This window comes from Sander lucioperca, chromosome 6, assembly GCF_008315115.2.
Source record: "Sander lucioperca isolate FBNREF2018 chromosome 6, SLUC_FBN_1.2, whole genome shotgun sequence".
NCBI classification, from domain to species: Eukaryota; Metazoa; Chordata; class Actinopteri; order Perciformes; family Percidae; genus Sander; species Sander lucioperca.
In genome coordinates, this window is record NC_050178.1 from 37,393,751 (window position 1) to 37,412,226 (window position 18,476).

An 18,476-nucleotide genomic window follows, 5' to 3' on the forward strand; every position below is an offset into this window, starting at 1 on the left:
CTTATTTTGTTCGACCAACAGTCTAAAACCCCCAAAATATTTAGTTTACAATAATATAAACAGAGAAAAGCAGGAAATCATCACAATCATCACAGCATTATTACTTTAAAAACGACCAAAACTATCAATCGATTATCAGAATAGTTGTGTGACGATAAAATAATCGTGTAATTGTTTCAGCTGTTTATGAAATAATAGTTTAACCAACAAAAATCAAAGACATGTTAACCTCACACAAAACTAAGTTATTAAGAACCTTTTTATGTTTTAGCTTCTTAAAACCTTTAGTTGTGTTTTATTCAGCTGACTGCTATAATCAGTTTTACTTCACTGTTAAGAAGTGAACAGTTGTTTACTATTATTATCACCACCTTCAAACTAAAGACTATCAGACCTGTTGTTTTGTCACACAGACCTTCAGTGGTGATATCTTCAGTGGGACTTTATTCCCAGGCCTAAAATATGGAAACAGCCTCTTAGTGAAAGTGTGTGTGAAGGTGTGTATGTATGTGTTAGTATCAGGATCAGAGAATGACAGCTTTCCACTGTTCCAGTCCAGAGTCACTCTGATCCTCTGGAGCTGCTTCTTAAATGGAAGATCAGTGCGTGGAGCTGGTGGAGACCACGCTGAGTATTTACCTCCAGAGAACCTTAATCCAGACCGTATGACTCCCTTCCTCTGGACAGACTCTGCTAACACACCCAGTAGCCAGTATGTATTGTCTCCAACCTCAACATCCCAGCTGTGAGTCCCTGAGTTAAAGCCCTCAGAGCCCAGGACAGAGAAGAGTGAATCAATCCTCTCTGGATTATCAGGAAGCAGCTGTTTCTCTCCTCCAAGTCTCACACTGGTCAGATCTTCAGACAGGATGAGGTGTGGATGAGCAGTGTTTGGGTCCAGAATCAGAGGAGTGTAGGAGACCATGTCCTTCATCTTGTTCCAGATGTTGAAGCTCAGGTTGCCCAGGTGTTTGGCCTCATCTATCAGAGCTCCTGAGAGCAGCTGTGGATCATCCAGCAGGGGGCGCTGCTGGACTCTTTCCACTGCAGCCTTGTAGTTGATCAGGAATGAGACGTCTTCAGCTCTCAGCTGCTCCTCTGTGGCTCTGACTGTGTCTGAAAGAGCTGCTATCTCTCTGCTCAGAGCCTCCATCTTCTCCTTCATCCTCTGACTCTTCTGCTCCTCTTCCTCCCTCAGTGCAGCCATCCTGGCCTCCTCTTCCTCTTCTAGAAACTGGTGAAGCTTCTTAAACTGATCCTTAATCTGCGTCTCTGTGCGTCGGGCCTGGACCTTCATGTGTTCTGCTGTTTGATCAAACTTCACTTTAACTTGTTCAGAAACCTTTATCTTCTCCTTTAAGGGCTCCAGAGTTTCCTGGAGTTTCTTCTTGTGTTGTCGTGCAGCTTCATCGATGGGTCTGATTATGTGGTTGGAGTGTTTTTCTGAATGTAGACAGACAAGACACACTGGCTGCTGATGGTCCAGACAGAAGAGTTTGAGTTTCTCAGAGTGCAGACTGCAGAGAGCCTCTGAAGCTCTCTGATCTCTCTGCTGTAAGAAACTCTCACACAGCTTCTTTAACTCCAGGTTACGAGGTGGTTCTAGCTTTGAAGATCTTCTCCTACAAACTGGACACTCCTGTGTTGGTTTCTCTCTCCACCAGCTCTTCAGACAGTCTTTACAGAAGCTGTGGCTACATGACAGAACAACAGGGTCTCTAAAGACTTCATGACAGACCGAACAGCAGAGATCCTCCTCTGACATAGAAGCCATTTTGTCTCTGAGAGCAGCTGAAAACAGCAGAAACAGCAGATGTTAAAACAGGAAGTCAGTTGTGTTTCCCTTCCTCGCACATGGGAGAGGTTTGCTTTCAGGGCTTTCTGCCAGAAGGGTTTATTTTAACCCAAACCACTATCTTTTCCTAAACTTAACTAAGGGACTGTTCTGTATTTATGGAATGGACCACCGGAGGAAAATAGGGGAGGGTCATGTCTTTTTTATTCTTTGTTGAGCGGAGGATCACCCAACATTTTTTATTCTGGGTAGGGGGTTCACCCAACTTTTGTATTCTTGGAAAAAGCAAAATTTCAAAGTGGCTTGTTTGGTGCATATTTTACAGGTAGGCCTATTGTGAACAACGAGCTATTTAAGCTCTTGTGAATGCGCACAGATTCACAAAATGGATCACAACGAGCTGAGGATGAAAATATGGACAGCTAGCTAGAAGCACAAAAACCTAAGAGTTTCACTCCAGACCCTGTCGGGTGAGGAAAACATTAATAAAATAGATTTTTTTATAGATAATATTGACGCTCCAAAAAAAGAGTCCAGAGCGTGTTGGAGGAGTTGCTGGTACCCTATGAAGACAAGCCATGTGGTGTCTTGGATATGGATTTTGCCTTCGAACTGTTTGCGTCATTTTTCGAAAGACAAACAATCGAAAAGCAACCAATTCATCTGTTGAATCTGTCATTACCCAGTGTGCTTTGTTATATTGTCTCAATGTTTTATTGTTTTATTTCATGTGAATACTAGTTTACTAGAGGAGTAGCTTAGTATTTGAAGTAATGCAGTAATGCAGGAAGTGTGCATTTAGTTTCCATGCTTATTGTGTTTCCACAACAATGTTAGTGAGTAAATCTACTGAAATGGCCACCATCTTTGTGGAGTGTGATGTTTAAGATGAGAAAGCAGAGGTTAAGTCACGTATGTCATGATTGTAAAAAAACAGTGGCTATCAGTACATCTTTGCCAAGCGCAAACCAGTACAGAAGGCATCAGTGAATTGTTGGAGAGGGTCATGCCTCTTTTCCCAATTATTTTGGAGGGTCATATAAAAATATATTGCTGGTGGGTGGGGGAGGGTCAAGTCTATTTTGACTAAAGATCCCAAAACTCCTCCGGTAGCCCCTAGTAGTGTTGTTGTCTAAACCTAAGAGATTTCTGGCAGAAAGCCCAGAAGGTAAACGTCTCCCCCCTCCCTGCTGCAGAAAGCTGCCTCAGTTACTTTAACTTTGAGTCTCTGAGTGTTTTTTTCAGTCTGCAGCAGATTACAGTTAAAGTATTTCACTTCTTCAGTACTTTAGAGCTCCTTCCTGTAACTGTCCTCCCTCAGTTAAAGTCACAGCTTTGTAATAAAAGGTAAATCTTACCGTCTGTCTGTCGGTGCGTCTCTTCTCACTGACAACTCAACAGGAACTAACTGGTTTCCTGGTTTGTCTCAGATGATGGAATGTAAGATGTGGAGCTTTGTCAGGCAGCTGATAAGTTTTATCTTAAAGGTAAAGTTCAGATGTCGTGAAGTGTGGTTGAATAAGCTTCTTCTCCGTAGTCAGAAGCTAAGCAATGTCCTGCTGTGGACGGGGCAGCAGCTAAACACATTTAAGGTATTAAGGTACACAAAAATGTAGGTAGTTACTGAGTAACGAATGATGAACAACTATTATTAACTGTAGTTAATGAGTAGTTACTGATTAACTGTGATTTACCACCAATGATAAGTTATTGTGTGCTATGCCAATGCTTCACAAATGATTATAAATGCTTAACTAATCATTTGTTAATGATAAACCACTCAGCATGATGCATAATACAGTAACTAATCATAAGTGTGTGGTGTTTTAAAGGGGTAGGAACTAACAAAACTAACTGGTGGCTGTTGTCCGTGTTTTCATCTTAAACTTTCACTTCAGCCGGTTTAATTTCAGAAACAATGTCCGAAGAATGGAGTGAGACCAAACAGCTGTTAAACAAACAGATTGAACCCAATGTAGGAAAAGCGACAAAAGAAAGTAGAAAAACATGTTTTTTTCTTGATTGCTTTGACGCAGCAGTCAACTCAAACTCCACATTTTTCAAAACAGTTAACACACAGGCCGAAACAGTGGCACTCATGGTCAAAATGACACATTTTGTTTGCAAAAGGCTCTAACCGTGCCAAAACATTTAAAATATGCAACAAAAGAAAATGTTGCCTTCAAACGACACAACTTGCAAACAAGTGTATGAGCTCTTCCAATCAACCATTACACAGTGGACACCAACATACAAAATACAGCACTCAGTGGGAATCAGTGCCCCATTGCTTGTCATTGTAGTCTATTACTCTACGTAGCTTTCATGCCAGTGCCATTTGTTGTCAAATTTGCCTTCTTGCAAAGAATTGGATCCAGAATCAGAAATGCTTTGATGCTAATTTTATTGATTCCATTGATCTTTATTTTAAAACTGTGGCTGAAAACTGAAATACTGTAAATATTACATAAAATACATGTAAACCAAAATAAAATCTATTAGAGTATGAGAAATTAAGAAAATAAAAATAAAATCTCTTACAGTAAAGTATAACCATCTATTACTGTTGAGTATAAGAAATAGCCATTATTGATACTCAGTCTCTTCTGTCTTAGACCTCTTCCATCCATGTTGGCAAAGAACAACACAGACGCTGCACCTTTAAGGTCTGCAGACTGACTGCTAAAGAACAACACAGACGCTACACCTTTAAGGTCTGCAGACTGACTGCTAAAGAACAACACAGACGCTGCACCTTTAAGGTCTGCAGACTGACTGCTAAAGAACAACACAGACGCTACACCTTTAAGGCCTGCAGACTGACTGTTAAAGAACAACACAGACGCTGCACCTTTAAGGCCTGCAGACTGCTAATTGAAGATTTGTGTGAAGGAGAGTCCAACAGGTGCTTCAGTGATTTCATACTGATGGAGGTAGTTTCTAATAGTTAGGAACAGATGGTTTCTGTTTGGTTACTATAGCTAAAACAATGGAGTTTGGACTGCTTGAATGATATCTGTGTTAACTGTTCTGCAAAAAGGGGTGGTGGTGGGGGGGGGGAATGTGTCAATCCAATGAGAAAGGGTTAACACATTTGCAAGAGGTGTCTTCTGCTCTGCTGAGACAGTGATGATGAAAACCGAGTGGATCCCAGTTTCTTTAAGCAGGTCAAAGCAATCAAGAAAAACTGTAATAAAGTCATGAATATGTTTATTCATAACTCCACCAAAATGACAAACAATCAAAACGGGGCACCACCCTGGAAGTCAGGGAACCAATAATCAAACTGTGAAACAGTCTCATTTCGGTGGTGTTCCCTTTAAAATACAGATCTGAATTCATTTGATTAATTTATTTGGTATATTCTAAAGGAACAAAGGGAAGGGTGAATTCAAGCAACTGACCTGTGTTCAACCAGCAATTATTACAATAAGTACACAAGCGGTTTAGCGGCTAGCGGTTTAGCTATTCATGCACATGTTTGCGTATGTGTGTGTGTGTGTGTGTTTGTCTGTGCGCGTGAGGTTAGTGAAAGAAGAAATGGGAAAGAAAATTACACACTTAGAACTTAGTTAATGATAATGACCAGCCCTCTCAGTCACTCAGGTCTGGACTAACGTGAAATTAGGGCAGACTCTGAGAATTTTGTCTGACTGAGGGGAGGTTCATTATAACCACTCTGAAACAGCTGATTCTCCGCGGAAATAACACGGCTCCGCCGGTCTACACAGACCTGACAGATAATCTCCGTCGGTCCGTCTGTTCACAGCCGCGGGGCGACGAGGACGCCGCCCCGCGGCTGTGAACAGACTGACCGACGGAGATTATTATCTCACTGAACAGTAACTAAACTCAGCAGTGGAAGAAGCACAAGCCTTTACAGTCTGAACAAGCTACATATTCAACACAACATATCAACAATGCACCGTGATCAGAGTACATTCACAGAAATAGATTTGACTCAGCGGTCACAATCATAGATTAATAAATCAAACGCGCACCTGTAGCGGTTATCAATCGATCACACTAATGGTAAACAATGGCAACATTAGCCTTTACACATCAATAAAACACACTATTCCTCTGCCCACCTTAAGCCTTCTTACTGTGTGTTCAGTCCGTTTGTGTCTGTCCATAGCTGTCGTCCAGTGATCACCGGTTAATGAGCAGCTCATTTCTGCACAAGTCCATGTTAACACAGCCCATCTCCACTCTTACCCTGCGACAGGGAAACAGGCTGGATAGTCCGGTACACTGTTGTTTCCACAACAACAAAAACACAGCAGTCTCTGAACTCGCGTTGGGAGTTTCGTTGAAATTGATGGAACAGGTGGCCGGCTAGCGTTAGCTTTCCACCTAGCTAGGTTATACTCCAGCCCCCATTCGCGTTTCACTGCTGAGGATGTCCCCCGTGATCGCCCGCTCCGGCCTCTGCCCGCTCCGGCCGCTGCCCGCTACGGCCGCTGCAGCTGCTGCTGCCCGCTCCGGCCACCGCTGCTGCCCGCTCCGGCCACCGCTGCTGCCCGCTCTGGCCACCGCTGCTGCCTGCTGGTCAAACTAACCTGTATGGCGGGCCACAGCAACCTCTTATTTCCGAACATTCATCTCTCCCCCGCCCCCCGAGGGCTGGTGGTCTAGCATCACGTTAACTGTACTACTATGCTTAGCTCCGTAGGTGGTAGCTCAAGCTTGACGTGCTTCGGTGATATTTTAATTCGGCTTTACACAACGTGCACATAAGCTGTGTACGAGCTGTCCGGGAGTTTTGGAAAATAAAAAGCTCCATTCAGGATTTCATTGCTGCTGTCTTTCTCCATCATGCCTGCAGCCTGCAGCAGCAGGATGTGTTAGGAGGAAGTGGCAGCTTGATGATAAGTAACGGTGCTGCAAAGGGTCGAAATAGTAGCCTGTTAGGCACCACGCAAAGCTGAGTGAAGTGTAAAATAAATTAATAAATGCCGACATGCAATTAATGCGATTAAAAAAAATGAATCGCATCGCGATTAACGTGTTAACGCTGACAGTCCTAATCAATAATGGTTTAGATTTTTTTCTAAAATTGCTTAGGATTCTTAAAATCACTAGTGAGACGTTCTCTGTTGTAGTTTGATTTAGCATTACGAGTTTTTGTCTTGCTCAAATTTCTCAACTGCCTGTATATTTCCCAATCAGCACCATCCCTTGTCTGACGAAATGTTGACCACGCTTTGTCCCTCTGCCTAAACAGACTAATAAGTTTGGGGCTGATCCAAGGAAGATGTTTACCCTTGACCTTTGTAATTCTCCAGGGAGCATGTTTGTCCACAACATCAATAAACTCAGAATGCAGAAAGTCCCAAGCATCTTGTACATCTGGTATTAATTGGTATCTGTCCCAATTAATAGCAATCAAATCATTAATAAATACATCTAAATTTAATGTCCTATGTTGTCTAATTTTAGTCGTCTAAATTTTAATTGTCTTGGTGGCAATTTAGGAAGTTTGATTTTCCATATGCAGTAGACAATTGAGTGATCACTAAAGCAGTCAGACATAACACCGGACCTTATGATTCTGTTCGGGTGTGTAACGAGTATCCAGTCCAGCAAAGATTGGGTTCTAGGGGTGATTCGAGTAGGCTCATTAATTAATTGAGTAAAATTTAAACTATTAAGTATATGTTTTTCTTTGTTAGAAGACTTATCTAACCAATTTATATTAAAATCACCCAGTATTATAAATTCATTTCTACAGGAAATGGAATTAATAGTAGCGGTCAGACAATTAAAGGACTCTACAGGTGAAGAGGGTGGCCTGTAGATACTACCGATAGATAAACATTTATTTGCGTGAAAGATTACCTTAACAAAGACACATTCAAAATGTAGAGGCTCAATTGTGGGTATAATTAACTCAGAAACGAGATCAGAGGAAACGTAAATCGCCACACCTCCACCCCTGGAGCACCTGTCAGATCTATATAAGACATCATTTGTGAAGTTTATTTCGTTATCTGAGATGTTACTGTTAAGCCATGATTCAGACAGTGTAATAATATTAGGTTTATGGAGAACAACCCATGCACGAAGTAAGTCAATTTTTGGCAAAAGACTCCTAATGTTTAAGTGAATGATTTTTAATCCTTTAGCATCATCCATTGAAAGTGCAAAAATAACTAGTAGTAGGCCTTCTGTCACTTATCAAACATAAATATGAAAGTGATTGAATACACTGATGCAATACAGGGTTGTAAAGGTTCCGTAATTCATACGTTAGAGCATTACAGATACACACACAGCACATAGACATACAAAACCCCCCCACAAAAAACACAAAACAGCCACACCCTTCAAGACAACCCAGCAGCCCCAGACACCATATTCCGGAGCATTTCCATGAGTAAACCAAAATATGATGGTAAAGTCCATCTATTGAACTCAGGACTCAGTCTGCATTAATACGAAAAAAGAACAGAAAAACAAAAATAAAGTCGTCTACTTTAAATGCAGCATTTCACATTAACAGCTAACAGCTAGGGGGCAGTAGTAATACCATATATGGCTGTAACATACCAAAGCAGAAGAAGAAGTGACGCAGTCATCTTTACGGCAGCAGGATGTAAACAAACAATGACAACTGAGACTAGGCTATATACTTGTTGCATCTAACAACAATTAAAACACAAAAAGAGTGTTACCAACACCTACAAAATAAGCACCTTAACCGTAAAGGGGAAAGAAAAAGTCAGTTTATTAGACTTCATACTGTTAAGTTAAACTTGTGAGATACAAGCTAAGCTGAAGCCTCAATCATCAGCCTCACCTCCAATAATCGTTATCCAGGAGAAGTCGAAGGGGACATGAAGGTAGCTTTACGAATTGTTTTGATGCTTGAAATGAATTTACTAAAGTCTTTAGGTAATATAATTATGACTAAAGTATTAAATAAATGTCTGAAAGGAAATGTTGTAATATCTCTTTTTGAGTAGGAGTTTTGTCAAACATCGCTGGAGCGTCTTTCGTCGACAGTTTCTGTGACCAAAGTCTTTCAGGATATAAATATCACATATTATTAATACAAATCACCCAGCTTCAAATGCATTTGGGCATAACGTCTTTATTATATATTATTATTTATCACCACAGTTAAAACATACATCCCAGAACACTTGTTGATCTAATTAAAATACTTGATTTTCCCTCTTTTCCTCAAGTTTTTGCTTCAGATTACATTTCCTAAAAACACATCCGTAACAAAAGTTGAACACATTTCTTTCTCAAAACTTCATAAGTTGTTGCCTCCAGATTTAGTAAAGTAAACGTAACAGTTGTGCTTAAATGAGATGTAACAGGACAAGTTTTTTTATTTCTGTCACTTCATCAATACAGTATTTATCCATATTAAAGGTCCAATATGTAGGAATTTCTCCCGTCTAGCGTTGAGATCATATATCATCAACTGTCTCGCACCACGCAGTTCAAAGTACGTATTACAGCTACGGTAGCCTTCACGCTTCAAAAAGACGCTCTCTTGCTCTTTTCAATATCCTTTTTTTTCTGGGCGAAGAAGAAGAAGACTCCTGTTCCTGAAATTTGGATTTTGAATATGTGTGGTCCTCCATGTTTCCTTCTTCAAACTTGCTGGGGGCCGGGAAGCTACGATACCCATTAGCAGCATTAGCAGCGTTAGCAGCAGCTGTTAGTTTATCATGTGATAGCGAAAACGTGAAAGGTGGAACAGTATGTCCTGTATGTCCCTTACCGGCTAACGTATTTCTAGATGGAGCATGAATATGGAGCGTCTACCCCAGTTCATGAAAACGCAAATGTAAAATTTCAAGTCAATAGAAATACTTGGAATTGATGGCAGTGGTACATATTCATGAAAAAGGACAAGTTTGTGAACGGGCAACACAGATTTTGATAATGAACAACTAAATACGTTACACACTGGACCTTTAAATCACCCAGCTTTAAATGCATTTGGGCATAAAATCTTTCAATGCATCATGAATGTGTCCGTATGATATCCTACGAAATTAGTAAATTAGGCTGGTCGCGTGACACCGACCAAAAAACAATGCAACTGATCTCAGCTGGTATTCTGTCTGTAATGGAGTGGAATGGAAATTTCTAAGTGACCCCAAACTTTTGACCGGTAATGTATATCATCATTTATCACCACAGTTAAAACATACATCCCAAAACAGTTGATTGAACCCCCACTGATTCTTGAAACTTTGGCAAAAACATGTCCCACTAAGAAAAGTGCTAATTCTGTTGGAAATTTAATAACATTTTCATGAATAAAAAGAATCACGGTTATAATCAGGGGGTCCTTTGCACATGTGTAAGGTTCTTTTATAGGTTAGTTTTCAATTTGTATTAATTTAATGATTATATGCTGGCCCGTTGCCCTTGGATGCAGTCCTCGGATAGGAGATAATCATTTCAACTTGATTAAAAAAACAAAAAGTAATAATTGAATTGAATAATATATTTACCACATGAAAGAGTACATTGTAATATGTATTAACATCTACAAACAGTGAGTTTTGAACAGTATTTTCTATTATTTATTATTATTAAGAAAGAAATTAAGAAATCACTCAGAATATGAGGTTAGAATATGTGGGACACATTTTAAGCAACCACAAGCTTAAAATGTGTCCCACATATTCTAACCTCATATTCTGAGTGATTTCTTCAGATTACATTTCCTAAAAACACAGTTCATCCATAAGTTTGATGCAGTAAGGCCTCCTGCACACTGTCTGCGTGGCGTGAGTGTGTCAGCTGCGTGGCGTGTGTGGTAGCTGACTAAAACTATGATGTAATAAATCTTTTTATACCAAGAGCAGTGTCTACGAAGTTCCTTCTCCATACAACGGCAACACAGTGCTGCAACTAAAATATACCACACGTGTCCGTTTATATTTCGGCTCCCATGGTAACAGGTTTGAGTTTGCACACTGCCTGCGTGACGTGCACGTCTCAGGCGCGGCTCGAGCCGAAGACGCGTGCATGCTAGAAATAGGACCAACGCCTATTTTTCACGTGACACGCAAGCGTGTTGGAAGCGTTTCCAGGCAAAATAGAATACGAAAAGATGTTTATATATCATTTTGGTGGTGGTGGCGCAGTGGATATGACACATGCCTTTGGTGTGGGAGACCAGGGTTCGATTCCCACTGTGATACATCAACCAATGTGTCCCTGAGCAAGACACTTAACCCCTAGTTGCTCCAGAGGTGAGCGACCTCTGACATATATAGCAATTGTAAGTCGCTTTGGATAAAAGCGTCAGCTAAATGTAATGTAATGTAATGTAATTTTGACACAAAAACATTTAATAAATGACATTTTGAAGTCAAGTTCAAGTCTCTAGTTTTTTCAAATATTGCATATTCTGGAGCCTATGTTGCCGTCAATCCTGCCGACGTTGTCTTTGCTGTAATCAGATCAGAATATATTTATGTTTATGAGAAACATCCATGTGTCCAGACAAGGCTAGCAGCAGTAGTGCCGCGTCAGACGCCTTTCTGGTGTAAAGACATAGAAAACGCCACGCAGCCGCCATGCAGCAGAAACGCCACGCTCACGCCACGCAGCCAGTGTGCGGAGGCCTAACTTTTAAAACTTCACACATTGTTGCCTCCAGATTTAGCGACGTAAACCTCACACACGTGTGCGTTAACCCTCCCGTCGATCGTGCAACTTTTAGTTTTTCTGGGTTAAAATTTTCAATCAGAACTTTTTTTTTCAATATATATATTTTTTTTCAACACTCGTCACTTTTCCCGACGTTTTTAGACAATTTTTTCCCAATTTTTTTGTTTGACTTTTCCCGGACGGTTTTGTTAGTTTCTTTCCAAGATTTTTTGTCACTTTTCATAAAAAAAATATCGGGTTTTTTCAGCGATTTGTTGATGTTTTTGATGATTTTTCTCCTGCTTTTTTGGACATTTTTGTTACTTTTTTCCAATGTTCTTTTTGTCAAATGTTATAAAATTGAATCAAACACCCAAATTCAATGAAAATAGAGATGTGATCATATATATATATATATATATCATATATTTCATGTGTGCTTACCGCTGTATGGAACCATCCACATTATTTTTTTTTACAATGTGTTTGAAAGAAACCCAACTTCCTGATGTAGAATTTTTTTTGAAAATGGGTCAAATTTGACAGGAGGGTTAACGAGACGTAACAGGACTACTTGTTCCATCTTGCATGTTGAAGTTAATCTTTAGGAGAAATAACTAGCAATAACCCTTGTGTTGTCTTCCCATCCACCATGAACTTGTTGTCCTTCTGGGTCAAAATTAAAAATGAACTTTCTTTGGCGCTTTTTTTTACGCTCTTGGTGCGGTTTTAAATGTCTTTGTCACTTTTTTTAGACGCTTTTTTAAAATTCATGGTCAATACACCTAATTGAAATTATATTATAGCTATTTTTTAGATAAAAAGGCAGAAATTATGAATTATTTTGACTAATAGTTGAGATCAGAGGATGTTGAGTAGATCACAGATTGGTTTATATCAAAGTTTAGTCAGGAGACTGTTTTAAACCATTTAAACATGTTTTTTTCAAATGCTGTAAAATTGAGTAAAACAACCAAAATTCAATGGAAGTATTAATTTTACCTGTGAAAAATGTTGTATGGCTTCTATAAAACGTAGATGCATGCATCAATTTTATTTTGGGGCGATTTGGTTGTAAGAAACCCATATTTCTGATATAAAAAAAACTTTTAAAATGGGTCAAATTTGACCCAGAGACAACACAAGGGTTAAACGTGTCTTTGTGGAAAGTGTTTTCAGCAGAATCTGGTTTTCCTCAGAGGTCAGTCAGGGTGTGGTTTGCAGGTTTTAGTTCCCGTTAGTCGCCACATCCATCAGATCGTTCAACAAATCTGAAATACAACCAAAGACATCATCATTACAGGTCTGATTAGATCTTATATTTGCCTGCTAGACCTTTACACACATACATGAAACCATGGGCGTAAATCTGATCTAACAGTAGACAATAAACACAACATTTCTGAAAAGCAATTTTTGAAGGGGACACAAATAATACAGCCAATTATACTCGTAGAGGATATGTGTACACAAGCCACAAAAATACCTTAAAACATAATGACTTATTCTACCATTATTTAACCATATAAAAGAAAAACAATACTTTTGTACACTTGTTAAATTAGCGAGCCACTAGTAAAGCTCATCAAATATGAATTAGGTTCATAGGTTCACCACGCGGTCATATTAATTATAAAATGATCTTGCGTCCTCCGAATAAATATTAGGTTTTGTCTGGGACAGAGGATATATATTTCACTGCAGCAAACCCACTGATCAGCCACTTCAAACACAACTGTAGATCTTCAATATTAACCGTAATATCAGTTCACACAGTTCGCCTTGGTAACGTTAGTTGTAGTGGGTTAGGGTTAGGGTTAGCTAGCTAACGTTACATTATATTACACTAACATAGTGAACTTTTTGTCATAACTAATTCATTAATTACTCAGCATCATTTCTATTTGAGAAAAGAACAACTTCATCCGATGTTTAATGTGAACAAAATAGCCTTGAACCGCCTACTTACTACATAATGTCACTACCCGATGTGACTGTGAGTCGAGTGCAGATCCTAACGTACAGCAGGCAGTGGACCAAACCACTGTGAGGCAAGGAAGGGGGGACTCAAAATGTTTCTAAACTTAAAAAGCATTTTTTGGGGTTTGTATTGTTTTACAACTTACACATATATTTTAAGTATACATCATTATGTTATTTACAATACACAGCATTGTAAATAACATAATGATGTATACTTTACATTTCTAGGGGGGGACAACCCTTAGATGGGGGGGGTCCTGACCCCCCCGACCCCCCTGGGATTTACGCCCTTGCATGAAACAACGTTTGAGCTGCAATTTGAACCTTATTTGGATGGAATAGTTGGCGCACTCATTGGTGGAGTGTCTTTAAAGTGCTCATATTATGCTTTTGGGCTAGAAATATGACAAAAGAACGTTGAAAAAAGTGACAAAAAAACCCCATCAAAAACATCGGAAAAAGTGACAAAAAATCTGTTAAAAAATGTAACATAAACATAATTTAAAAAAATGCCAAAAAGTGAATATTTTTTCAAAATAAAATCAAGAAAAGTGTAGAAAAAGAACAACAAAATGTTGAAATTTCGACCCAGAACAAAACACAAAGTTGCGGTCGGCGGGAAGACAACATGACAATATTCTGAGCTTGTGTAAAAACGTTTTGTAGGTTTTGTGAACGTGTCGCTTTTTTCGATGCTTTTGATGTTTTTTTTATTAACATTTAGTCATTTTTTCGGACGTTTTTTTTTCTGACATTTGAGGCTGTTTTGAACCCTTTTAAAATATTACTCTTATTTTTATCCCATAATCAGGAAGATCTAAAGACTCCGGAATCAGAACAGTGGCTGATTATTTATTAACCTGATCTATCATGTGGCTGTGAGGATCTTTTTCTCCGTACGTACCTCCGTCATTAAAAGTGACACTTTGTCCTCCGCCTTCTCCGATTCCTCCTGCAGCTCCTTCGTCGTAGCTGACGACAACGCCGGCGTCCTCCCGTTCGCTGAAGAGACCGGCGAACCCCGACTTCTTCTCCACCGGTTTGTCTTTCTTCTTGTCGCCGTCGTGGTCGAATATCTTGGAGAAGAAACCTTCCTTCTCGGCCGGTTTCTCTTTCTTCTTTTCATCTTTGTGGAAAACCTTTGAGATGAATCCTCCTTTCTTGGCGTCCTTTTCCTCGTCCTTCACGCCGAGAGCGCTCTTCACTTTATCCTCCACGATGTCTCCTGCAGAGCAAATACATCACATCAGAGTTCAACGTTACGGCAAAACGCCAAAGAAAGAGACACAAAAAAAACTAGGGATACACCGAATCCAGATTTTTGGGGTTCGGCCGAATACCGAATCCACTGGTTAAGATTCTGCCAAATCCGAAACTGAATACCGAATCCTCGTCCCATCCTCAGTCCATGAACACAGTAAACACATTAATGAAGTAAACAGTGACTGTCCTTCCTTTGCCGTACCTGAAGTTGTTGCATTTTGGCTGCTGTCTGTAGATTCCTTCATCACAACTCGTATTCTTCCAGATGTTTGATACCAGATGTTGTAACAGCGGTGATGTTGTGTATAGTTTAGGGTCCTCGCCACCACCAGACTAATCAGCATTGTAAATTGAACATGTAGCTGGACTTGAATGGCCTTCTTTTGACTGAAAGTTCTGCCAAACTACACTTTTTCTGCTCACCAGTTCCATTTTCACTTTCTCACAGCCTGCTGCATTGAACGCTCCACCTACGTAAACACCTTCCTGTAATCAACGGCGCCGTCATTACGTCGACCAGCGTAGCGCGCGGAGTGCAAGCGTAGGGTTTGGTTCACTGGGAAAAAATTCTCGGTTCTGCAGAAACCCAACCCCGTCAAAAAGCCCAATATTCAGCCCAATCAGAAGCCCAATCCTATATTCGGGGCATCACTAAAAAAAAACACAAAAAGAACGACAACAAATCTATAAAAAATATGGCTCAACTTTATGTTTTTTTCCACTCGTCCCGTCGGCAACTGCAGGGACGTCACTAGGATTTAAAGACACGGGGTGCTTAGCCCCCAGGGTATTTGTAACTTGCGTTTGCAAAATCTTTACACTCACATCTTTTGTTACTGTATTAGAGCTACACTTATGACAACAACCAGTCAAGAAACCAAGATGTTAACAAGTAAAGAGTGACAGACATAACCTCTTCTTCCATTTCTACTCTGTTCAACAAAAGTTCCTGTAATGTTAGCTTTAGACTTCCTTCTGATGAGTTCTTCTGTAAGCAATGACTTAAATGCTATCTGTCTGCTCATGTAAATGTGTGATAAAGTAATAGCATACTATATCTAATTCCTCTCTCTATAAGATAAGTTGTCCAAAGAATGCTATTTAATTACACTGATTACTGTAACTGCGCTGTGATTGGTCCCATCAAAGTGTCATAATAGAATAAAAACAGACACACTACACACCGACACACACACAGATGATGTTCTTATTATTATTTAGGGGGGCTTAGGAACATTTTAGGGTAGCTTCAGCACCCCTAAAATAGACCTAACGACGTCCCTGGGCAACTGAAAAATAATGTAACTTGCCCGAAGTCAAATAGACCCCGATACAAATAGTTTAAACAAAGCGTAAAAATGTAAAAAACATTTTTTAATGGCATCTTTTAAAAAAGCGCCAAAAAAAACACCTCAGAAGAGTCAAAGTTTTGAGTTTTGTTGTTTTGCTGTTATTATTTATTAGCTATTAATTGGGCCCAACTCTACAGGTTAGTCATAGGTCTGTAACATATTATGGTCTGCTGACAGTGTTGTTGTCATTCCCCAGAATTCCACACGGGGGCGACAGAGACAGATTACAGATTACAAATTCTCAGACTACTCCTTTTCCAGAACTAGTATCTCACGTTTCCATCCTCTCTGAGTCTCTGCCGCAAAATGCATTTTATCCAGATAGAAAACTAAGTTTATGTTAGAGAATCGCCTTGACAACAACCATGGAAACACAAATCTGTGACCTCCCCCCCCCCATTTTCTCTACTCACCAATTTTTCCTGCGATCCATTTATCCATATCAGTCTCTCTGTCTCTGTCTCTCTCTCTCTGTCTCTGTCTCTCTCTCTCTGTCTCTCTCTGTCTCTCTCTCTCTGTCTCTCTCTGTCTCTCTCTCTCTGTCTCTCTCTCTCTGTCTCTGTCTCTCTCTCTCTGTCTCTGTCTCTCTTTCTCTGTCTCTCTCTCTCTGTCTCTCTCTCTGTCTCTGTCTCTCTCTCTCTGTCTCTCTCTGTCTCTCTCTCTCTCTCTCTGTCTCTCTCGCTCTCTGTCTGTCTCTCTCTCCGTCTCTCTGTCTCTGAGAGAGTCTCCGTCTCCAGTTTTCTTTCTAGCAGGTGGATGTGAGTCTGAAGCCTCTTCTCACACCTCTCTCAGGCATCTCTCTCCTGATTGGCCGTTGAGGAATGAGGTGCGACCTGTTCCACCTGCTCTAGTTTCTCCACTCAGGGCTTTTTCACACCTGTTGTTATAAAGACATTTGCACCATAAATCATAACTTGATGCAGAAAGCTTTACCAGAATGCAGAATACACACACAGACAGACAGACAGACACACAAAACAAACTGGGCTTTGGGGTAACATGTACTCAGATCTATCTTCAGGTCTTAATGCGTAATAATCCTTTTTATTTTTACATTATATTTTTAATTATCAATTTCCTACTGAATTATTTTTTACATAAAAAAATGACTCAAACCGATTTAATCGATTATTGAAACAGTTTGAGCAACATGACATCATGACTTCACGTAAACATACACGCCCACTTTCTTAAGCCACGTGGCGTGTTATCTGTACGCATTTTGAGTGCTGTATACAGCGGACGGGTTGGGTTTAGTAAAAGAAGAAAGCAACGATTGGGTTTAGGAAACGTGACACACGGGACGCGGTCCCCGGTCTCCGGGGTGAAAGTCCTGTGTTTGACCCATCCTCCCCCCGACCAACTTCTCTACGTGGATTTTCGCCCTTTCATACTGCTCGCTACGGCGTCAATTCACATGCAATCGCAAGATAGTGTAAGTCAATGGAGGCCAAACGGCGTTGATAAACACACTAAAAAGCGAGTACGCGTCTTGATAACACGCCAATAATGGCATACTAATTGGCGTGTCATACATATGTAACGTGAGGGTTCGGTATGTGGTGGTGGATCACTCTTTATGAGAACAAACAGCAGGATGGAGATGGATGACTTTCTCAAGCGGTACTTTACTGAACACCACTCACAACAACACTTCCTTGTTCGGACCTTCCATGTGACTGAACTAACCAATCAGAAGCGAGAACTTGACTGAGGTAAACGTGAGGGAATCAGAGAGGCAGATTCAACAGAATATACTGTGTTAAATATGTAAACATGTAAATATGTAACTAATAATTGTGTAACAGAAATATGTAAATGATTAACTGACTAAACATTGTAAATACATTTCTAGTAAATTAACTCAAATATAAATTATATTAAATTCTGAGCCTTACACAGTTCAACTATGAATTAACTCCACTTCTAAACCTTACACATACGCCACTTCATGAGATCAGTCTGATTTGAGATTAAAGTTCAGAGAACTGTTCCCCGTCTGTGTTCAGTCTCACTGTTTTCTGATATTTTAATAATTTAAATGATTTATCTGGATAATAATCAGCAGATTAAATTCATCCTGAAAACTGCCCAGAAAATTATTATTCTGCAGCACGAGTACTTTTACTTTCGCTACTTTAAGATTTTTGATTGACTTTTGATGTAGATACTTTAGTACTTTTACTGAAGTAACAGAGTGTTTCTACTCTGTGTATTAGTACCTTTACTTCAGTTTACTGCAGCTGCAGAGCGGGTTTGTCCTGTTCCAGTCTCTCTCCTCCCTAAAGTATGACTCAGCTGAGGGAGAATGTAACTGAGTATATTTCCTCTGTAGTACTGCACTTAAGTACAAATGTGAAGTCTTTCTACTTGGGTTGGGTTAGTAAAGTATGTGTTCATTTAAACCAAACCAAAGTGATTGTTAGAACATATTGTTATAAATAAATCTGTAA

The 18,476-nt window shown here is 39.9% G+C and overlaps 1 protein-coding gene across 2 annotated transcripts; it reads right to left on the bottom strand.

Moving 5' to 3' along the window:
- Nucleotides 1-248: 248 nt before the first annotated feature.
- On the bottom strand, nt 249-3,271 carry LOC116052822 (nuclear factor 7, brain-like). 2 transcript variants are annotated; one of them, XM_031303657.2, is made up of 3 exons: nt 3,154-3,271; nt 395-1,791; nt 249-282 (listed from the first exon to the last, which is right to left on the bottom strand). In XM_031303657.2, the coding sequence occupies exons 2-3, from the start codon at nt 1,772-1,774 to the stop codon at nt 268-270; spliced, it is 1,395 nt and encodes a 464-aa protein (XP_031159517.1). In that variant the 5' UTR covers nt 1,775-1,791; nt 3,154-3,271; the 3' UTR covers nt 249-267. The 2 variants fall into 2 exon arrangements, with proteins under 2 accessions (XP_031159517.1, XP_031159518.1); XM_031303658.2 differs by lacking the exon at nt 249-282 and having other exon boundaries at nt 327-1,791.
- Between the last annotated feature and the right edge of the window lie 15,205 nt (nt 3,272-18,476).